We start from the raw sequence: 23,196 nt of genomic DNA on the forward strand, positions 1-23,196 counted from the left end.
AACTGCCTCACAAGTCTGGGAACTTCATCACAAGACTTCATCAAAAATAGCCAAGTATATTGTGAAAAAAAATCAATAAACAAGATAAAATATTTATATCCACCCATAGAGGGTAAGTGGTATGACCCCCACACATTAGAGTGCAAAATATGGAATGGAGAAGATCTTTTATTACTCAAAGGGTAACTGCTTCTACAATGTTTTGACAACTCACAAGATTCACAATGAAGACCAGACAAATTAATTCCCTTAAATAGTTCTAGGAATAAATGATTCAATGCAGAAAAAGAAAGATGACCCAAACGAAAATGAAATAACATGACATGACTAACAGACTCTGAAGATGTAGATCCAAAGGCAGCTTTCCCAGGTTGTCCTTGGCTCTGTCTAGAAGTATTCAGTAGATATATTCCATTCGCCTCATGGCCACTCCTAATCACTTTCTGAGACTCCAGATCTTGAAAAACACAGTAAAAAAGAAAAAATGTTACACTACAGTTCAAAGATTTAGTTAGACTACTTACAGATAACAATTTGTATTTAGTTTGGGGACATGAAGAGCAGAAGGAAGTAACAGAGAGTCTGTAGCCTTGATAGTTCCCTTTCCAAAGATAAGAGCAAGAGAGACATTGGCTAGGGTGATTTTATCACAGCTAGGAAGCAAATCATAAGAAATAAACAAGGTGGAAAGGCTGGTCATATGGTTATAAGCACCAAAATCAATAATCCAATGGATCCTACGGTTACCTGAGATAGTTGCATGATTGGCAAAAGCCTGTATACCAGAATGAGCAAATACAGAAGTTGAATTTCTCGAAGGGTTGGAAGAAGAGGCTACACTCTCTAGGTGGCTGATCATCCTTCCATACTTCTCATATTTTTCCTTCATAATTGCTAACTGTTCACTAGCAATCCTCTCTTTGGTTAAGCATCTGCCATTATTTGGACCAGTAGCAATGTTGGCACTTCCTGTCTTCACATTATCAATTTTCTTTTAGAAACGAGGGGGAAGAAGCTCCGGGAGCAGTTTCCAACACTTGTCTTTTGTATGCTTTGGTTTCTTATAGTACTCACAAATAACTTCCTTCTTACCCGAACCACCTGGACTTCCTATAGTTCCCTTAAGTTTCAGCCCCATGTTAGCAAAGTGGTCATTTAGACCAATCCCTTGAACCTGAACTAGTCTCCTGCATTCTTCACTACTCGCCAAGGCATAGGCTTGAGAAAATGAAACACTATCCTTGGATAAGATGTTTTGTTTTGTGATGTCATACTCGGGATTCAGCCCCATCAAGAATTCAAAAACCCTTATTCTCTCAACTAATTTTCTGTAGGTTTCAGCATCATTAGTACTTTCCCAGGCAACAGTTTCCATCAAATCAATTTCTTGTCAAACAGATTTCAGCATTGTGAAATAAACAGCCAAAGGTCTCTCCCCCTGCCTTAAATTTTTCACATCACTCCTCGGCTTATATGCCCTGGCTACATTCAGTTTCTAAGAATAGGTTTCAGCAACACTGTCCCATATTTCCTTTGTTGAATTCATCCATAAATAGTGTTGAATGATTTGAGGTTGCATTTACTAACCATCCAATTACAGTGTAATTTTCTTGCATCCATTTTTCATAAGATAAATCGTCTTCTGAGGGAGCCTTCTTGCTCCCAGAGATATACCCCCACTTGCCTCTACTACAGACATGAATTTTTTCTGATTGTGACCATGCCAGATAATTGGTTCCATCTAGCTTGACTATGGTCACATCTAGTAGAGAGTCAACAAAGGCCCCCGTAACCTCTCCGGATTCAGCAACATGCTTGTTTTCAACTTCCAAAGAATCCATCTTCTTAAAACACTCCAAAAATAACTTCTAACAACTTCAATTAACAATCAAGGAAGACAGGAAAAAATATATGTTGTGAATCAACCTCTATGCAGCCGTATCTGTCAACTGTGCCTCACCCGAAACCCGGGAGAAATAGAAAAAACCCAGCCGCACCTTGTAGACTTCACAGAACACTGAGCAACTTGAATCAATCTTCAAGATGAAGTACAAGAAGTCTTTCAATCACTGAGTGCCAAGGTCAAACTCCCTGTGGGGTCCGCAAGCAGATTTCTCAGTTAATTATGGTTTTGGGCAACACACCTGAGACTGTCAAAGTTACGACAAGGATGGCCTCCTCTCCAAAAACCACTAACAACTAGGCTGAAAAAAAAATTAACTATTCATTCGATTCAGTTCTCCATACACACCATGTATGGGAAGAAAGAGGAGAAAAGAGAGAAAAGGAGAGCCCGCTCTAATACTAAGAAGAAAAACAACCTTTTGAAATAAATGGACTAATTAAAATGGTGCAGAAAAGTGATAGAGAACAGCAAAAACAGAGAATCAAGAAGAGAGAAGAGGAAGAAGAAGGTGGCAGCAATAAGGGTTCAGAGAGAGATTTTCGAATGCTAATCCTCTCTTACACCCTAATCCCTTTTCATTAACTTAATTTCAGTAATTATAGGGAGGCCCTTAACTAGGCGAATAATTTAAAGAAAACATAACTTGAGTAAGGCCTATTACAGCAAAGAACATAAACAAAAGAAATAATTAAATAGTCTATGGGCCAGCCCATCCTCTCTACAGAACCATATCTATGATATTGTGGACCTGCCTAAAGGGAAGGAACCAGTGGGTTGTAAATGGGTTTTCACTATCAATTTTCATTCTGATGGCACTATTGAGAGGTTTAAGGCTCAATTGGTTGCTAAAGGCTACACTCAAATGTATGGTATTGATTACCTTGAAACTTTTGCTCCTGTGGCTAAAATGACTTCAGTTTGAGTTTTGTTGTCTCTAACTGCTACTTTTGATTGACCTCTTCACCAGTTTGATGTTAAAAATGCCTTCTTAAATGGAGATCTAAATGAGGAGGTCTATATGTCTTTACCTCCAAGGTGTATGGAAAGGAAATGCAAGGGAAGGTGTGTAAATTGAAGAAGTCCCTTTATGGTCACAAACAGTATCCTTGAGCTTGGTTTGAGAGATTTAGAGTTGCCCTTGTTTCTTTTGGTTACATACAGACTCAACCTAACCATACTTTTTTTGTGAAGAGAAGTAATTCTTTAGTGACTTTTCTGAATGTTTATGTTAATGACATTGTGGTTACAAGTAATGACACCCAGGAAGTGATTAAGCTCAAAAGATTTCTTAACACTGAATTTAAGATCAAAGATTTGGGGGATTTCAGATATTTCTTGGGAATTGAAGTTGCTAGATCTAAGAATGGCATCTTCATTTCTCAATGCAAGTATGTTCTTGATCTACTTGTAGAGACTGGTAAACTTGGTGCTAAACCGGCTTCCATTCCTATGGACAAAAACCATAATCTTTATGCTACTGATTGTGAACTGTTATCTGATAGGGGAGTGTCCTAGAGACTGCTCGGGAAGTTGTTATATCTTTGCATGACTCGGCCAAATATTTCCTATCCAGTGAGTGTTATTAGTTAGTTTATGCATTCCCCCAGAGATACACATTTAGCATCCACAGAAAGAGTTTTGTGCTACTTGAAAGGCACTCTAGGGAAAGGTATTCTATTTGCCAAGCATAGACATATCTAGTTGGAGGCATACACTGATGCTGACTAGGCTCGATGTATTGATGATAGGAGATCCACCTCAAGATATTGTGCTTTTGTGGTAGGGAACATTGTCTCATGGAGGAGTAAGAAATAGTCTGTAGTAGTTAGATCCTTAGGTGAAGTAGAGTACAATACAATGGCACATGGAGTGTCGGAGTTATTGTAGCTAAGATCACTTTTCGGAAAGTTGGGTATTGACTATGAAAAGCCAATGATGCTCTACTGTGACAACCAGGCAGCTATCAACATTGCACATAATCCTGTTCAGCATGCCAAAACTAAGCACATAGAAGTTGATAGATATTTTATATGGGAGAGAGTTGCTTCAGGGGAAGTTTGCTTGCCATTTATTGCGTCAGAAGAGCATTTGACTGATGTTTTGACTAAAGGTGTTCCCAAAGGAAAGCTAACACATTATATTAGCAAGTTGGGCATGATTGACATCTATGCTCAGCTTGAGGGGGAGTGTAGAGAAACTGGGCCAAATGGGCCTTAGTATTTATTTTTTATGTTTAAGCAATGTTTTTTTTTTTATGAATAATAGTAAGTTTATTGATTTAGAAGCAAATTAGAGTGAGTTCATACATCATCCCAGTGAGAGGCGCGAGCTGCAGCCCCTCCTTGAAACTTACAAGTAAACTAGGAAAGAAAAACAAGAATCACAACTGAGCCCAAAATAATTCTTCCCTATTTACCCCTTGCTTAGCTAACACATCTGACAAGGTATTTGCTGATCTCCCCATCCACTATACAATGACCAACATATTCCTTGTCAGCCAACTAAATTTCTTCATTTCATTCTTGTATTGCCACATAGCCTCTTCAGAATTTTTCAACCAACCCACCACCACTTTGGAATCCCCCTCGATTATTAGTTGTTGTACCCCCAACTGGTTTGCAAATTGGACCCCTTGTACAGTAGCTAAAAGTTCTGCCCTGATAGAATTCCCAATTCCCAAAGGACCTGAGTAGAGCAACAAAATCTCCCCCTTCTCATTTCTCAAAGCACCCCCCATTCCGGATAATCCTGGATTACCCATGCTACTTCCATCAAAGTTCAACTTAATTGAGCCTTCGGGTGGAGGAGACCAGCTTGTAATTGATTTGGCCTTTAAAGATGAGCACCTTGCTACTGCTAACCAATTTCTCCAAATGTCATTAAAGGAGAATTGACGAAAGATTTCCAAGGTCTTCAGCCAATGTATTGCCCTGTTTAACACACAGTCTTTCAAATCTTGGTTGTTCCTTTCCTTATCTTGAAAAATTCTGAGATTCCTTTCTTCCCAAAGAGTCCAAGTCAAGGCAGCACGAGCACATCTCCACATAATTCTCCCTATTTTTGTAGGCCAATAAAAGGTAGAATGGTTGAAGAGCATGTGAACTTCTGCTGGTAGACTCCAACTACCCGCAAACAACGAAAGTAGCCAAGCTCAAAGGTCTGCAGAAAAGGGACAAGATACTAATAGATTGTAACAATCCTCACCGTGAGCTCTACAGAGGATACACCAATTAGGAGAAATACAGAGAAAAGGTCTTCTCTTTTGTAGGTTGTCTAAAGTGTTTACTTTCCCATGGGAAACTTCCCAACAAAAAGCCATAATTTTTGGGGGGACTGGCCTACACCAAATTTCTTTTGACGGAAAGGGTTGGTGAGTAGAAAGTTGAGAGATGGACTTGAAAAAAGAAGCACAAGTGAAGGTTCCATTGGGTCTAGGAGTCCAAACCCTCTTATTTGTTAATGGGCCTGTTAACCTCTTTTTATTTTTTTATTTAAGTAAGTTCTTAGCTGGCCGCCCACTTAAAGGGCAGACTTGTAATTAGCCATTTTAATTAAAATTAACAAAAGATTAGAGAAGGAAGAGAGAAATAAATCGAACTCTCTTCTTCTCCATCTTCTTCTTCTTCTATTCTGCTGTAATCCTTTTCTCTGTCATTCTTTTCTATTTTTTTCTCAGATTTTATTTCAGATTTGAAGGACAGACATGCATCTGGCTGAAACATCTTGAAACTGTTTATCCACCGTCACCCAGCTCCCCGATATCAGGTGACTTTCATTCTATTGATAAGAACCTAGAAGATGGATGCCAAACTTAAAAAATGCTTAAAACATGAGGATTGGCATATGAAGCTGAAGCCATATTCTCATCCGAACTACCTATTTCATCCACATTTTATCTTTTCTTCAAACCATAGAGGTTTGCAGAATAAGCACCACCACCGCCATAATTTTCAGTGTTGTACTCATGGCATTACACCATTACCATAAAAAATTACTGGACTTGATTATTTTCAGAGACATTGAACTTCTCTATTATGTCTTTACCCTAGCACTTCATATAGGAGCTACTCGGTCTTGAAATTTCTCAAAGGTTCCAACTGGCTCAGTTGATAAGGTCTATGACTGATTGTAATGGAGACTTGGGTTCAATTCCCACCTTCATCCAGATTGGTGGCACTTTGAGTTTGGGGGATGAACTACCCCCTGTTGTGTAGCGCCATGAAGCCAAAAGGGTCATGTCATTTCTCCCATTTGAATGTACCATAAAATAGTATAATGTGATGCACAAAGTAGACATCAATAGACAAGAATATGTCAATGGGAACTATGTTTACTTAAGACAGAGGGGTCTACATTGAGGAGGTGATCCAGGGGAGGGATCACATTGGCCCATCTCCATTTGCCATCATAAAAACTTAATCCTGGAATAGTTCCCCACATGCATACAGGCCATTGAACTGGAACTAAAGCTGGATGGTAATCAGGATTTACAATTCAGTAATGCTGCTACCCATTCTAAGCTGTGAAATATTTTAACTCAGTGGAACTCCAATAAAGACTCAGCTATCATTAGATTGATTACCTACCAGATTCTAAAACCTTGATCCTGCATATTCACTGAGAAGGTAACCAAGTTAATCATATTGTCATTTTTGTAATTTTAATGAGGATTGTTGGTATTGCAAGAGCTTATGAAATGATGGATACATATAGTAAGCAATGTAATGACCTTTGCTTTGACATGAAATCAGCCACGAGGATGCCTGCTCCTATTAGCCAAAAATAACAAGTACTGAATAGATAAATTTGTCAAAGGATGGATATCAACTAACAAGAGGCAGTAGGGTGAGATTGTGAGACATATGTTTTTCATTTTTGTACTTAAATCTTGGTAATCAAGCATTTTTTGGTACTCTTCTTCAGTTCTTCCATTGATTGACAGTATTATGATTGGAATCCACTTAACTTTTTGTAATAGTTTCGTTTACCTCAATAAATATAAAATCACTTGTACCAGTCAAAATTAAATAAAATAAATGAATGAATAATTATTTATTTGGCAACCTTACCAACCCAAACCATATCTATTGATCAAGGTTCAAAATATCAAAATGTATTGGCGTGTATTGAGCATCTTGATATGTCAAACCTACTATTGAGTGTATCAATATGTCAAACCTTACTATTGATTTCATCATGACCATTAACCATATATACCCTTCATCCATCCAAGAGTTATTTGGAAACAGAGTGTAGTTCAATATTGTTGACCTAACCATATTAAATATTCATAGTCCGGACTGAAGTATTCTAATTGAATCATAATTGAGGCAAACATCCTTTGGTTATGCCCATCATGATTGAAGAAGTCAGTCTTAGTTGCAAGATTTTCTTGCAAAAGCATGCAAGGCTATTTGGTATGGTATCTAGTGACCATGGGACTGCTCTAAATATTGTTCTTCTCCTTGTAGCAAACGACCAAGAGCAAAACATATTACTCGAGCAAAAACAAGCAGCACATTGGGGACTGAACCAAAAATTTTTAGGTTGACAAATTTCCAGGAAGTTTTCTTTTTTAATTTCATTGAAAGAAATGAAACCTGATCTGAAACAATAATTTAGAAAATACCTGGATGAAAAGGAAGAAGATAAGAGCATAGCCATATCTCTGGGGGCAGTGGATTGTTGCCAGACCATTCAAATGCCCCAAGTACCTAGTAATAACAAGGAAAACGACATTAAATAAAATTCCCTACAGTACCTAAAAGGAACAGTGTTTCTGTGAAAACCAAAAATACAAACTTAATTCCTTTACCGAAAGCCACATTTTTCCCCATGATGTAATTTCTGTAGCACCACCATGGTCCAGAATCCATCTATGGCCCTTCTCCATCGCCCCTTGTCCACTGTCTGCTCCTTCACCAAGCAACCTCAAAGTAACATAGTTCAGAGCTGTACCAAACATGGTGCTTGGGCCTTCAATATGCAAACCCCAACCACCGTCTCTGTTCTGCAATTGAATTCAGATGTCAAGAATATAGAGTTTTTTTGCTTCCACATGTAAATAATGTGAAAAGCATAGTAACATATCCAGATGTTAAGACTGCAACAGATGACTCTTTCCTGATGATTGTAAATATAACGGCACATCTCTCTTTGATGTTCTTTTGTTAGGACTGCATTCAGTGTGCCAGTCACATGTAGGGTAATAACCTGTTGCATTATATAAACATAAAATTGAAAAAAAAAAACGTGAATATATCTGTTAATATGTAAACACATGCATATGCATACTAAATATGAAAAATGCTGATTATGGGTCAAAAGTTACCAAGCCAGGTAGTAGAAACATAGGACCTCCATAATCCCCTGGCCAGTGCCCATCATGTGCCTGGATAGTTGAATAGAAACTGATAGCCCTCCTCAATGTGATTGTTACTGCTTCTTCTGTAACATCTTCTGTATCTTGTACTTTGACTTGGGGTAGTTGTATATCAAATGGGTTCTCCTTTGTGAACTTGTTTTATAAAAGTAAATGTAAGCAAATGAAAGAATGATGAAAATGTAAGAAAATGAAACTATTTGAATCTTTACATCTTATTTACATTTAAACTGAAAAGTGAAAACATTACCAAAATGGCAAAACAGAGTAAAACATTTTCCCAGAATCCTAAGCCCAGTTCAACTGAGCATCTACCTTCTTCACTTTTGGGACCTAGGCCTTCTCTTTTGGGGCCAGTCCCATCACTTAAGGCCTATGGGCCTTTTCACGCAGCCCATGGCTGAGACTGATACAAAATAGAAAAATTACAAAATGAGAGTAAGGAAATATTCCAAAAGAAGATGCTTTGGGATTCTTTATAGCTTTTTATTTTGTTTGTTGTTTGTTATTTCTTTTTCTTACCAGGTTGCTTAAGTAGCAAGGCAGGATTAGGGTTTCTTGTAAAAAGACAGGGCCTCTATAAAAAGTGATCCTCACTTTGATATTGAAGTTAGTGAATGAAAAAAAAGAGAGAGGCAAAGCTTTAATTTCTTGCAACTCTTGCAGTTTGTGCATAAAGTCTCCACCCCCCCGCCCCAAAGAAAAAAGCTGCAATTGTTACACAATTTTTATATTTTATAATTCCATGTAGTCAGCAAGAGATATTGGTAAACAAATTACTTCTTTCCCTTTTCTTTTTGAACCAGCCATTTGTACAATGAGGTTCTGTAAAAAAACAACCACAGGGCACTTAATAGAACCAAAAAAATAAAATCACAGCCAAGAAAGTAGGACTAGTATTATCCACAGAAAGCTATTACAGTTCACCCAGGCCCTAACAAAGTCAAAAGAAGAGTTAATAACATTCTTAACTGGATGGTCCTCAGAATGGAAAGCCCAACTATTCCTTTCAAGCCAACTGCCCAGAGGACAGTCAAACGAACTAAAGAACAATAGAATTTTCCCTTTCAGCTCATCCCATTTACACTCTAACCATTGAGCAGCTCAATTACAGATTGTGGTTGACACCACTGAAGATGAATACTACCCAAGAAGTAAACAAAGTACTTCTTCAATGAATATAATCACTTGATATTCGAACATAAGCCCAGCCCATTGATCTCCATTAGTAATTTACAAGATTCAAAGTGAGATCAGTAACTTGTGAAAGATGTAGATTTTCATACCTACTAACAATTTTTTCTTTTTCCCCACCTACCCAGGGAGTTCAAAATATATCACATTAGTAAATCCTTAATATGTATGAAATTTTCATTTACTATCAATTCAGGTGGGAAATCAATTTAATATTGATGTACAAAAAGGAGTTTTTCTAAATGTAAGTCCAGAAACGAGAAATGGAACTGGAACAAGTGATACCAATAAAAGATGTCTGATTAGTTTTAGTTTATTTCTTTTTCCTTTTTTCCTCTGCTTACCTATCTCATTAATTTCAACATCCATTAGAATTTTGAGACTAGTTTTATCAAATGCTAAAACCGGTCATCAGAATTATTATCTTTTCATGTTCTTGTAAGAGCTAATAGAAACTGAATCAGCAATATGAACTGTTGACTGAGTTATTTTCAGTTTATTGTTATACTGGCAATAGGGGTAATTTAGTCTTTTTCTTTGTTGTAGCTGTAACAGGACAGCACAAATACCAAACATGCCTATGCAGTTCCTCTCAATTCTCTTCTTTTTCTTCTCCTCTTCTACTCATATCAATTACTTTCTAGTTTATTTCTCTTAGTGTAAGAGGATAGACTTTTATATCACTATAGTCCCCAACATTTTTACTTAGTTTTTATATCACTTGCACATTTCTACAGATGTAGGAAGTGACAGATTTTTTGTGAAGTCGGGAACAAATTCCCCCTCCCTCTTCTCCCTCTCTATGAGTCAACTTACATTTGGGCTATCCCTACAATGCTATTGGAGAGTGAGTACATGGTCTGTTGACTGATAATTGGTGGAGATAATATTCATTTTTAAATTACCTGAATTTAAATGATTTTTTGGTTAAAACAATGTTTTAAAACATGAGGCATGACGCGAGGCATTCCACTACCTAGAGGCGTGAGGCATAGTACAGAATGTAAGAGGCATAAGCCTCCTTAAGAGGAGGGGGATGAGGAGGAAGGAGGAGAGGAAGAAGAGGAAAGAGGATCTCATTTTTCTTTATTTTTAATAAAAAATCTTTGAAGATGAATAACACTAGTTGAAGGGGGGGTCTTGTCAAATCAAATTGGGCTCAATTGAAAAGGGGGGCTGAGGGGTCATGCCCCCCAGCCAAGGGTTTCGGGGGCAGAGCCCCCAGCCCACTTTCTTTCCCCTTATCCATTCTTCCCTTCCCTTTCCTTTTCTTTTTGTAATCATTCATGGAGAGAGAGAGACGAGAGAGAGAGAAAGAGAAGAAGAGGAAGATATGATTGAGAGACAAAAAACCTACTACTCCTTGTTTATATTAACTTAATATAAAAGGAATGGGAGATTACAAGTATGCCCCTGGTGGCACTCCCTAGAAACAAACCAATAAGAAAGAAAGAAAATAACTAACAGCAACTATAAAATAACAATTAAATAATCTCTCACAACACTCTCCCTCAAGTTGGGCTGAATATGTCTATCATGCCCATCTTGTCACATAACTCATTGTGCCGCGAGTAATGGAAGCCCTTTTGTGAGGACATCAGCGGGTTGTTCTTTGGAGCTGACATAAGGGATGCAAATTTCCCTTTTTTCCAATTTTTCCCTTATGAAGTGTTTGTCCACCTCAATGTGCTTGGTCCTCTCATGTAGGACATGGTTGTTGGCGATGTTTATGGCTGCCTTGTTGTCACAGTAAAGAGACATAGGATTATGAACAACAACTCCAAGCTCCCCTAAAAGATTTTTTAGCCAAAGGACTTCAGCCACCCCATGTGCCATAGATCTATATTCAGCTTCAGCCCTTGACCTTGCTACCACACTTTGTTTCTTGCTTTTCCAGGTCACTAGGTTTCCTCCCACAAATGTGCAATACCCACTCGTGGACTTTCTATCATCCACAACACCTGCCCAATCAGCATCTGTAAAGACTTCCACCTTTAGGTGATTATGTTTACTGAATAGTAGACCTGTTCCGAGATACTTTTTCAAGTATCTAAGAACTCTCTATGCTGCCTCTATGTGTGGTTTCTTAGGAGATGGCATGAATTGGCTTAGAACCCCAACTGAATAGGCAATGTCTGGATGGGTCATGGACAAATAAATCAGCTTTCCCACTAACCTTTGGAACTGTTTCACATCTTTGGTCGTGAACTTATTCATTTCAATTGAACACATTTGGTGATGCTTGTTGCTAACTTTTTGAGAAAAGTTAACAATTTTATTGAAGAAAGGAGAGGTACACAAGAGTGTGTACAAATACAAAAGAGGGGCTAGACCCCTGAGAATTACACAGGAGGACAGGAATCACAGTACAGATTCTCTAGAATAACTCCTAATTTTGCTAGACCATCTGCCATTGCATTTAGTTCCCTTGGGATCCAGGTTAGAGAAACATTCAAAGGAGCCAGGAGGTCCCTTGGCTCTAATAGGAAGTGACTAAGTCTCCAAGGTCCAGTTTCCTGTTGTTCCAACCATCTTATAGTATTGACCGAGTAACCTTCAATTGAGAAGCTTTGGATACCCAGTTTGCTGACTAGGCAAATCCCTGTTAGAGCTTCTAACACTTCTGCCTTTGTTGAGTCAGCAATCCCAATCGGACCACTATAAACCCAGCATGTGTGGCCATTCTCATCTCTTAGAATTCCTCCAATGCCAGCAACTCCGGGGTTACCATAAGCACTTCCATCAAAGCTGAGAGTCCAGATTCCTTCCCTTCTAACTAAAGGAGCTCTGGTAGAGAGTGGGGTAGGAGGGGAACAACCCTGGAAGTTATATATGTTTCTGCTGAGATCATTGATACTAACTCCTGTGAACTCCTCTGAACTAGAGGCCCACAAGTTGCAGTAGTGGTTGATGTGGTTGATCAGTTCACCTTTAGATTTGGACCTATTTTCAAACAGCTGATTGTTTCTTTCCTCCCAAATTCCCCAAAGAACAGCGTGCAGTATTATCAGCCAATAGGTCTTACCTCTCTTGCTCAGACCTATTCCTTGCCACTGAGAAATCAGATCTTGCAGATGCTTAGGAGCCACCCAACTGAAGCCGACTAACTGAAGAAAGAAGTTGCAGATGCTGCTAGCTACCTGGCAGTGTATGAAGAAGTGGTCTGATGTCTCTCCTTCACATAAGCATAGGATACAGGCGTGAGGGGAGATATAAAGTCTTCCAAGATTTTTCTTCTGCAGTAACTCACAAGCGTTCACTCGCTGCAGACAAGCCTCCCAAACAAAAAAACTCACTCTTGAGGGTATAACCTTGCACCAGATCTTCTTGTGAGGGAAATCAGTCTTGAGTATCTACAACCAGAGCTTCGAAGAAAGACTTGGACGAGAACTCACCTCTAGGGTGGGGTTTCCAGACTCAGGAATCTTGGGAATTTGGGGAGATGTAGGCTTCACTAAGAGAAAGGAGTTCAGTTAGCTCACTGATCTCCGGATCCCTTAAGGGTCTTCTGAAGTTCAGGTTTAGGTTTCTTTCATTGCTGGATATGGGAAGGCACTGGGAGATGGTTGCACCCTTATTTATAGTAAGGTTGTAGAGCCTGGGATACAGATCTGCTAATGTGGAGTTGTTCCACCGCAAATCCGTCCAGAATTTTATTCTATTACTGTTACCCACTTTGTATCTAATGAAGGAAAAAAAGAGGTTGTGAATAGCAGAAATACCTTTCCAGGGAATAGAGAGAGCTGATCGGTTTGATCGGAGATTGCAGTCCCAACCATTTGCATTCAACCCATACTTGCTGGTGATGATAGTTGCCCAAAGAGAATTTGATTCCATGGGGAATCTCCACAGCCATTTTCCAAGAAGGGCATTGTTTTTCTCTTTTAAATGCCCGATTCCTAATCCTCCAGCCTCTTTTGGTTTACAGACCTGATTCCAATTAACTAGATGCCCTTTCTTGACACCTCCACCTTCCCAAAGGAGATCTCTTTGGATTTTCTCGATCTGTGATCTGATTCTTACAGGGATCTGAAATACTGATAGGAAATAGACAGGCATGTTCGCAAGGGAGGCCTTAATAAGAGTGATTCTACCCCCTTTTGATAGATAGCAGCTTTTCCAAGTAGCTAACTTCTTTTCACACTTTTCCACCACAGGTTCCCAAAAGCTTGAATTTTTTGGGTTACCTCCTAGTGGCATGCCCAAATAAGAAAGGGGGAGATTTTCCACTCGACAATTCAGAGTTTCCTTGAAACTTTCCATCAAGGACCCTTCAATTTGGTTTATTGCTGCTAGGCTGCTCTTAGAGTAATTTACCTTCAGCCCTGATACTAGTTCAAAACACTGGAGCACTCTTTTCACATTTGAGATGTTCTCCGAATTGGCTTCTAGAAATAAGATGACATCATCAGCAAAGAGGAGGTGGGAAACATTTATGGCATCTCTTCCAACCTCAAAACCTTTGATCAAATTGAGGATTTTAGCTTTCTCCATAAGCTGGCTGAAAACATCCATTACCATTGTAAAGAGGAACGGGGAGAGGGGACATCCCTGCCGTAGACCCCTGCTGGCCTTAAACTAACCTTTTGGCTCTCCATTGATCATGATCGAGAACCAAGTAGAACTAATACAGCCTTTCATCCACTGCAGCCATTTTGAACCAAAACCCTTCAAGTTTAGAATCTGGAGCAGGCAATCCCAATCAACCTTATCATAAGCTTTTTCAAGGTCTAGTTTCACTAGAAGGCCCTTCCTTCCACTCTTCCTTCTCTCTTCTACAACTTCATTTGCAATAGGATGCTATCTACAATCTGTCTTCCTTTCACAAAAGCAAACTGGGTTTGAGAAACCAACTCTTTCAGGACTTCTCTAAGTTGTTTTGCCAACACCTTTGCCATTATTTTGTACACACTCCCTACTAGACTTATTGTCTTGTAGTCTTTTACTTCCAAGATACCATTTTTCTTTGGAATGAGGCATATGAAGGTGGAGTTAATTCCTTTATTGACCACCCCCGTGCAGTGGAATTCTTTAAAGACCTCCAGAAGTTCCTCTCTTACTACTTCCCAACAGATCTGGAAGAAGAAGATCGGGAACCCATCAGGCCCGGGTGCTCTATCTCCATCCATATCAAAGACTTCTTCTCTAATTTCTTGCTCTTCAAATTCCCTTTCAAGCCAAATTCTCTTGTCTTCTGCTAGAGTCAGCCCTTCCCAGTTTCTTAAGTTAAAGCACCTAGCCCTTTCCTTGGAGTAAAGATATTTGAAGTGGTTTAGAAAAGTCTTAGTGATCTCCTCTACATCTTCCACTTCCCTCTGGTCCACCTTAATTTTTGAGATGAGATTCTTTCTACACCTACCCGATGCATAGCTGTGGAAGAATTTTGTGTTGTTGTCTCCTTCCTTTAACCATCTGACCCTTAACCTTTGCCTCCAAAAATTTTTTTCTTTTCGGATTACCTTTTCCCACAAACTCCTTAGAGCATCTCTCCTCTTCTTCCTTCTCCATCCAGGTCTCCTGATTGCTCTTTTTTGTCTAACTCTTCCAGCTCCATGAGGATGGCATTTTTTTATTCTGTGAATGATTTGAAATCTTCTCTCACCCAGTACTTCAGTTTTCTTTTCAAGAATTTCAGCTTTTGCAGCAATCTGTACCCTACCCAGCCTTTGGCTTTACATTCCTTCCACCATAAAGCTACATTTTTTAGGAAATCTTTGTGATGAGTCCACATCTTCTCCAATCTGAATGGGTGTTTTCCTTTCAAATCCAGATCTGTTCTCAAGACTAGAGGCCAGTGGTCTGAAGTACAGCGAGGTCTGATTTCTTGGAGGAGATTTGGAAATTTCTCTGCCCAGTCCGAGGAAACCAGAAACCTATCTAGTCTGCAACTTATTGGATTCTCTTGAAGGTTTGACCAAGTGAACTGTCTGTTGTGGAGAGGAAGGTCATAGAGGTTGTACCTCGATATAAAACTGGAGAATCCTCTCATGCTTCTAGTTGTAGTTCTTCTATTGGAGTTTTCTTGAGGGAACCTTGTTACGTTAAAATCACCTCCTAGAACCCAAGGGATTCCATCAAACTCGTGGAGAGCATCCAATTCCTCACAAAAAATTTGCTTGTCTGAAGGTGCGCTAGGCCCGTATACTCCTGTCAGAATCCAACTAAATCCATCGGACTTATTGGTGAAAAGGACAGAGATTGAGTACTCTCCTCTGTCTATTTCAGTACCGGAAACCTCCTCTTCACTCCATGCTAGGATAATTCCCCCTGAGGCACCTAAAGCTGGATGAAAGACCCATTTCTTGCCACGGATTCCCCAAATTGCTCTCAGAAGCTTCCTATCCACTTCTTTTTTTGTTTCTTGAAGGATGACTATATCTGGTTTTTCTTCTCAGGGTTTCCTTTACCACACTTCTTTTTAGTTGGCCTCCCAACCCTCTGACATTCCAGCTTAATAATTTCATTGGGCTCCTATTGCTGATTTTCCCTTAACCGCCCTAGGCCTTGTTGTTTTATGATCTGACATTCCCCATTGAAGTCTCCTTAACTCCCTTTTTGAGGTCCCTTTACCGATGGTCACAAATTCAGCCTTCTGATCTGCTTCTTCCCCCTTTTTTGAGTCCTGTCCCTTTTCTTTGCTTATCCCCAATTTCCTGGCCATTTCGGTAACTTCTCTTCCTGGATTTTTGTGCCTTGCACATGTATGATGAGATTCCTGAAAAGCTATGAATTTCTTTCTAAAGGAGGGTTCTTTGTTATGGGTCACTTGTTTTGTGTTTCGTATTATATTATTATGTTATTTCTTTGTAGAAGGAGCTATTACTTGGTGTAATGGTAAAATCTCAAATTAGCAATTCATGAGAATGCTAGTTGAAGTTTGAGAATGACCAATTTGTGCAAAAGATCGCAAAAGGTTAGGACCGTATCCAATCTACCCCTCCCAAGACCCCAAATAGATGGGACCAATATTGTGTAATGGCCTTTCTAGGAAAGCTAGCTGGTTGTTATGGGCCCAACCTTGGCAATCCCACTTTGAAACTGTAGTTTCTTGTGATGATTGAGAGAGAGAGAGAGAAAGAGAGGTACGGATGATAGAAAGAAAAGCCAAAAAACACAGTACTGGCAGCTGCCAGTTTTCTATTTATATTAATCTTTATAACAAAGGCAAAATTACAAGTATGCCCCTGGCGGCATATCCTAGGATAAGAACAATAAGAAAAGAAAGAAAGAAAGGACTAGAACTGAAACTGTCCCACTAACATCAGTTACAAGGAACACTCAAGCCTTACAACACTCCCCCTCAAGTTGGGCAGAAGATGTCTATCATGCCCAGCTTGTCACATAGCTCATTGTGCCGCGAACACGGAAGTCCTTTTGTGAGGACATCAGCAAGTTGTTCCTTGGTGTTGACATAAGGGATACAAATTTCCCTTTTTTCCAGTTTCTCTCTTATGAAGTGCTTATCCACCTCAATATGCTTAGTCCTCTCATGTAGGACCGGGTTGCTAGCGATGTTTATTGCAACCTTGTTGTCACAGTAAAGAGACATAGGATTATGAACAGCAACTCCAAGCTCACCTAGGAGGTTCTTTAGCCAAAGGACTTCAGCCACCCCATGTGCCATAGCTCTATACTCAGCCTCTGCACTTGATCTTGCTACCACACTTTGCTTCTTGCTCTTCCAGGTCACCAAATTTCCTCCCACAAATGTGCAATACCCACTAGTGGACTTTCTATCATTCACTGCTCCTGCCCAATCAGCATCTGTAAAGACTTCCACCTTTAGGTGATTGTGTTTACTGAATAATAGGCATGTTCCTGGATGTTTCTTCAGGTATCTAAGGACTCTCTCTACTGCCTCCATGTGTGGCTTCTTAGGAGAGTGCATAAACTGGCTCAGAACTCCAACTGAATAGGCAATATCTGGACGGGTCATGGATAGATAAATCAGCTTTCCCACTAACCTTTGGAACTACTTTACATCTTTCAGAGGTTCACCAATACAGTCACCTAGCTTGTGGTTCGCATCCATAGGAGTGTCTGCCGGCCTTGCACCTAACTTACCTGTATCCCGTAATAGATCAAGGGTGTATTTCCTTTGAGAGACAAAGATACCCCTTTTTGAACGAGCAACTTCGATCCCAAGGAAATACTTTAGGAGTCCTAGATCTTTCACTTCAAATTTGGATGCAAGGAATTGTTTCAATTTCTGTATCTCTGAACTCCAACTCCCTGTAATGATGATATCGTCTACATACACTATCAATACGGCAACCTGCTCCTGACATCTCTTCACAAAAAGTGTATGATCAGACTGGCACTCTTGGAACCCCATCTCTTGAACTGCCATGTGAAACTTACTGAACCAGGCTCTGGGAGACTGTTTTAAGCCGTAGAGAGACTTTCGTAGCTTGCACACCTTGTTTTCACTTCCCTTGGCGGAGAATCCAGAAGGTTGAACCATGTATACCTCTTCTTCCAAGTCACCATTCAGGAAGGCATTCTTTATGTCCAGTTGATGCAATTCCCAATCAAAGTTAGTAGCTAAGGATAGGAGAACCCTAATCGAGTTCATCTTAGCCACCGGGGCAAAAGTCTCATCATAGTCAACTCCATATACCTGTGTGTACCCTTTGGCTATTAGTCTTGCTTTGTACCTTTCAACTGTTCCATCTGCCTTGTGCTTAACTATGAACACCCATTTGCACCCCACGGGTTCTTTCCCCTCTGGAGGATCCACCAATTCCCAAGTCTGATTTTTGTGGAGGGCATCAATCTCCTCCTTCATGGCATCTATCCACTCAGGGTATTTTAAGGCTTCTGCAACATTCTTGGGAACGGGGATGCAGTCAACTGCCGATAGGAAGGCTCGGTACGAGGGAGAGATGTGGTCATAGGAAACAAAGTGGGTAATGGGGTGTTTGGTAGTGCACGACCTGACTCCCTTTCGTTGAGCAATAGGGATGTCTAGGTCGTCCACAGTGGGAGAAGGGTTAGGGGTTGGACTTACCTCCTGGGATTCTAATGATGTCAGTTGCTCAGTGTTTGGCTGCTCCACATTTCTATCATTCTGTTGATCTCTTCGACGAGTACACTGGAAGACATGGAAGGGAGTGAGGTCCGGAATAGAAGGAAGGGACACCTGAACCTGCTTCTCCTCTTCCACAGTACGGCTCTCCCCCTGAGGAGGAGGGAAGAACAGCTCGGACTCAAAGAAGGACACATCCATAGATACAAAATATTTACGATTGACTGGATCAAAACACCGATATCCCTTTTGAGAGGATGGGTACCCCAGGAAGACACAAGGAATGGACCGAGGGTCTAACTTACCTCTGGATGGAGACAAATCATGGACAAAGGCCCGACAACCAAAGACTCTCATGGGAATGGAAAATAAAGGTGACTGAGGGTACAGTAACTGATGAGGGGCCATGTAATTTAATACTCTGGAGGGCATGCGGTTGATGACATACACAGCTGTAAGTATAGCATCCACCCAAAACCTTTTTGGGACATTCATGTGGAACATCATCCCGCGGGCTATCTCAAGGAGGTGTCTGTTTTTTCTTTCTGCAACCCCATTTTGCTGTGGTGTTCTGGCGCATGAGCTTCTATGAATAGACCCATGGGAGGCGAAGAACTCATTTAGCTCCCCATGGAAGTATTCCTTCGCATTATCGGATTGGAAGATCTGTATTTCAACATGGAACTGTGTAAACACCATCCTCTGGAAGTCTTGCACTATCTTTGGAACCTCGTCTCTGCTACGCATAGGGATTACCCATGTATAGCGAGAGTAATCATCAATCAATGTAATAAAATACCGATATCCACCCTCAGAGGTTACATTTGTAGGCCCCCATACATCAGAATACACAATATGAAAAGGAACATTTAATCTTTTATTGCTGGAATGAAAGGTTGTTCTACATTGTTCACTCAACTGACACGTTTGACACATGAACTCTAACACTGAACACGACTTAAATAAAAGTGGAAACAAACATTTTATTACTTCAAAAGAAACATGACCTAAACGACTGTGCCACAACAAAATTTGACTCTTATTTGATTGACTATGTGACTCTGAGGATGACACAGAAAGACCAGCTTTGTTGTCGAGAATGTAGAGACCGTCCACCAGGCTTCCTCTACCAATCGTCCTCCCAGAAGTTAGGTCCTGAAAAACACATGAATCAGCAAAAAAGGTTACACTACAGTTTAAAGAACTTGTAATGCTACTAATTGAAAGCAAATTTATAGGAAGTTGAGGGACATGCAATACACAATTCAGGTTAAGGCCATGGGGAAGGGATATCGATCCTTGACCTGCAATGGAAGAAAAGGAACCATCTGCAAGTCTCACTCTATCCCTTCCTAACAAAAGGCTATAAGAATGGAATAGGTTAGGCTTACCGGTCATGTGATTTGAGGCCCCTGAGTCAATAATCCAAGGGGAATCTATGGGAGTGACATGGAATGCAGAAGCCACATTACCTGAAGTGGATGCAAAGGAGGTAGAGGGAGTACCAGTGACTGAGCTATCCAATTGCCGCAATGCCCTACCATAAGATTCCAGATGCCCTCTTAATGAATTCATTATATCCTCCTTGGGGTTAGGTTTATTAGGCGAGTCCCAGGTACTACCGGCAACCTGAGTGCCTTGGGTTGCCACATGTGCTGCACTCGTTCTTTTCATGTGACCCTTACCCTATTCTTGATTCTTTGCTGCCCACTTGGGTTTCCCGTGGATGTCCCAACAGGTGTCACGTGTATGTCGTGACCTTCTACAGTGGGTACAAAAGAGTTTATCTTTATCATCTGCCTTCTTAGGATCACCTTTCTTCCCTGTTGGGTTGTTATTCACCGCAGCCAAGGCAACTTGTTGCTCCCCCTCGGCTGTAACCATCACACTCCGCCTGCTTTCTTCAGATTGGACAAGGGAGTATACTTCGTGTACTGTAGGCAATTCTTTGCTTCCTAGAATATGCACCCTTAATGGTTCATATACAGGGTTCAGCCCTAACAAGAAAGCAAACACTCGTTGCTGAGAGATCAGCTTCCTGTAGGCCTTAGCATCATCATCGTGCTTCCACTCTATGGCCTGATAATGGTCCAACTCCTTCCATATGGAGGTAAGAGCCGAATAATATGAGGACAAGCTACGGTTTCCCTGTTTACAGGTAGAGGACTCAGCTTGTAGTTGGTAAATCTTGGCATAATGCCTTTGCTCAGAATAGGTACTTCTGGCCTGTTCCCAGATCTCACTAGTGGTGTCTGCCCACATAAAATTCTTCACATCAGGTTCCATAGCTGCAAGGAGCCATGACATCACCATACTGTTTTCTTGGTCCCACCTATCATGTTCAGTTGTATCGCCCTTAGGTTCTTTCACCCTTCCATTGATGTAACCGGCCTTACCCCTTGCTGTTACATAGAGTTTTACACTCTTAGCCCACTCCAGGTAGTTCAGACCATTCAAGGAGGTGATTGGCATGGGAAAAACCATGGTTTCACCTCCCATACCTGCTGTGTTTGCGGGTTGAGGTCAGTTCCTGAATTGCCATTGAAAATTACAACCAACCAGTCCAAATGCCACCTAACAGCACAGCCGCCACAACTGGAATGTGGCAACTCAGGGTTTACTCCTAGAATGAGAGCAACAAGCTATGGAATATTACTGAGAGCACAAGAACTGTTGAGAATGAGAGACAGTCATCGGTTCAGTCACTACAACGTCCAAACAGAACAATAAATAGTCCAGTCATCGGTTCAGCACCACCAATACAGACCTTACTGTCAGTCCGAATGTGGCTCCCCCACTCTAACCATCCAATTATTCAAACTAGTAATCATATAATCAAGGCCTAAGCCCTATGCACCATTGGATAAAGAATACTGAGATAAACTGAAACAAAACCACATCTGTTCAACACTAGATCAGAACCTGCTAGGGTTTCATTGCACCATCAACACCCTCCTTCAATTAGGGTTTCAGCAGACCAACACCATCCCACGGCCAGACACAGCTAGGGTTTTCAGCAACTGTCGCATGGAGCCACTAGGGTTTCAGCAGAAGTACAGCCGCAGGACTTACTAGGGTTTCTGCAAGCACAGTCGCCAGAGAAAGTTGAAAAACACAAGCCGCCGCTAGGGTTTTTTTCCTTTTTCCTTCTGAAACAAAAGTAGCCACGTCCAATCCCCTTTGGAAAGACTGATGCTAGGATCATAGGTCTTCTCTAGCCCAGAAATTCCGCTCTGATACCATGTAGTTTCTTGTGATGATTGAGAGAGAGAGAGAGGTACGGATGATAGAAAGAAAAGCCAAAAAACACAGTACTGGCAGCCGCCAGTTTTCTATTTATATTAATCTTTATAACAAAGGCAAAATTACAAGTATGCCCCTGGCGGCATATCCTAGGATAAGAACAATAAGAAAAGAAAGAAAGAAAGGACTAGAACTGAAACTGTCCCACTAACATCAGTTACAAGGAACACTCAAGCCTTTCAACAGAAACCAATTACACCCAACAAACACCTTGACTGGACCGTGTGGCACTTACTCACTGGCGCAAGTAGAGTCAGCTTGTCCCTTGCCCAAAATTGACCTTCTTCAAATACTGGACAACACATGTGCACAATGGCTCCCACTAACCAAGCACACTAAGCACCACACTCCCATGCACACCACAATGCACACAATATTGGGGAAGGAATACCTGTATTATTCAGTAACAATACAAAGTATAATGGAGAAGCATTCAAGATCGAAGGCTTTAAAAGGCGTGGGAGGCATATGCCTGGAGCCACACCTCCAGGAAAGGTGCCCTCGAAACACCTAAAGCACATGCTGGAGATGTTGATGCCTTTGAGGCATATGCCTCAATGCCTCAAATGCCTTTTGGATGAAGCGTACACATCATGCATGCCTCATACAAAAAGAATGAAAAGAAAAGGCAAGGGGAGGGAAGAGAAAAGAAAGAAAGAAAGAGAAGGAAAAAAGAAAAAGGAATGAGAAGGGAAGCGAAAGAAAGTATAGGCTGGGGTGCTTTGCTCCCCAAGCCCCCACCCCACACCTTTCTAATGCACCCTAATCTGGTCTTTTGTGTAGGGGGCTCTTAATGGAAGACATCTTTTATCAAAAAGAAACCAGAAAATCAAGATGAGATCCTCCTCCTCCTCTTCTTCCTCCCCATACTCCTCCTTTGAGGAGGCTTACACATCTTTGTGCTTGGGAGGCTTACGCCTCTTGCATTCACCTCATGCTTCCAGGAAGTGCAGCGCCTTGTTTCATGCCTCCACATTTTAAAACATTGGATACAAATGAAGGAGGTGACTCCCATATATACGACATTACAACTCCACCTCCATACAAAAACACACTAGAAATTCTCCCCTATTGAACAGTCAAGATACCTATCTAGACTCTTCCACACAGACAAGTATTCAAGTATGTAGAAGAATGTTCTAGAGCAAATCCAAAACATTCTAGGCTTCACTAGCCCAAGAATGCCCTGGCCCCTGGATGAACCCACACTTTTCTAGAAGGCTCCACCATGATCCAGCCCAGTCTGGTCCCCTGAAAACATTCTAGAACGCCCAGGAAAGCCCTGCCCTTGCCTAGAATCTTCATGAAATGCCCAATTAACCTGTCACCACATGACGTGGAGCTAGCTTGAAGAGAGAGTGTTGGCTGTCTTGGTTATTTTTC

The 23,196-nt window shown here is 40.8% G+C and overlaps 1 protein-coding gene across 2 annotated transcripts in view; it reads right to left on the reverse strand.

Annotated features, from left to right (window-relative positions):
- Positions 1-23,196, reverse strand: part of LOC104607389 (cycloartenol Synthase) — an 81,456-nt gene that overhangs the window by 53,517 nt on the left and 4,743 nt on the right. For both annotated transcript variants that reach the window (XM_010273030.3, XM_010273029.3), the window contains exons 4-7: positions 8,238-8,423; positions 8,030-8,119; positions 7,722-7,916; positions 7,536-7,620 (exon numbers count right to left, since the gene is read on the reverse strand). In XM_010273030.3, the coding sequence (XP_010271332.1) occupies positions 7,536-7,620; positions 7,722-7,916; positions 8,030-8,119; positions 8,238-8,423 (556 nt within the window). The remainder of the gene's footprint in view (positions 1-7,535; positions 7,621-7,721; positions 7,917-8,029; positions 8,120-8,237; positions 8,424-23,196) is intronic.

Source organism: Nelumbo nucifera, chromosome 4 (assembly GCF_055504915.1).
Source record: "Nelumbo nucifera cultivar China Antique chromosome 4, China Antique-T2T, whole genome shotgun sequence".
Taxonomy (NCBI): Eukaryota; Viridiplantae; Streptophyta; class Magnoliopsida; order Proteales; family Nelumbonaceae; genus Nelumbo; species Nelumbo nucifera.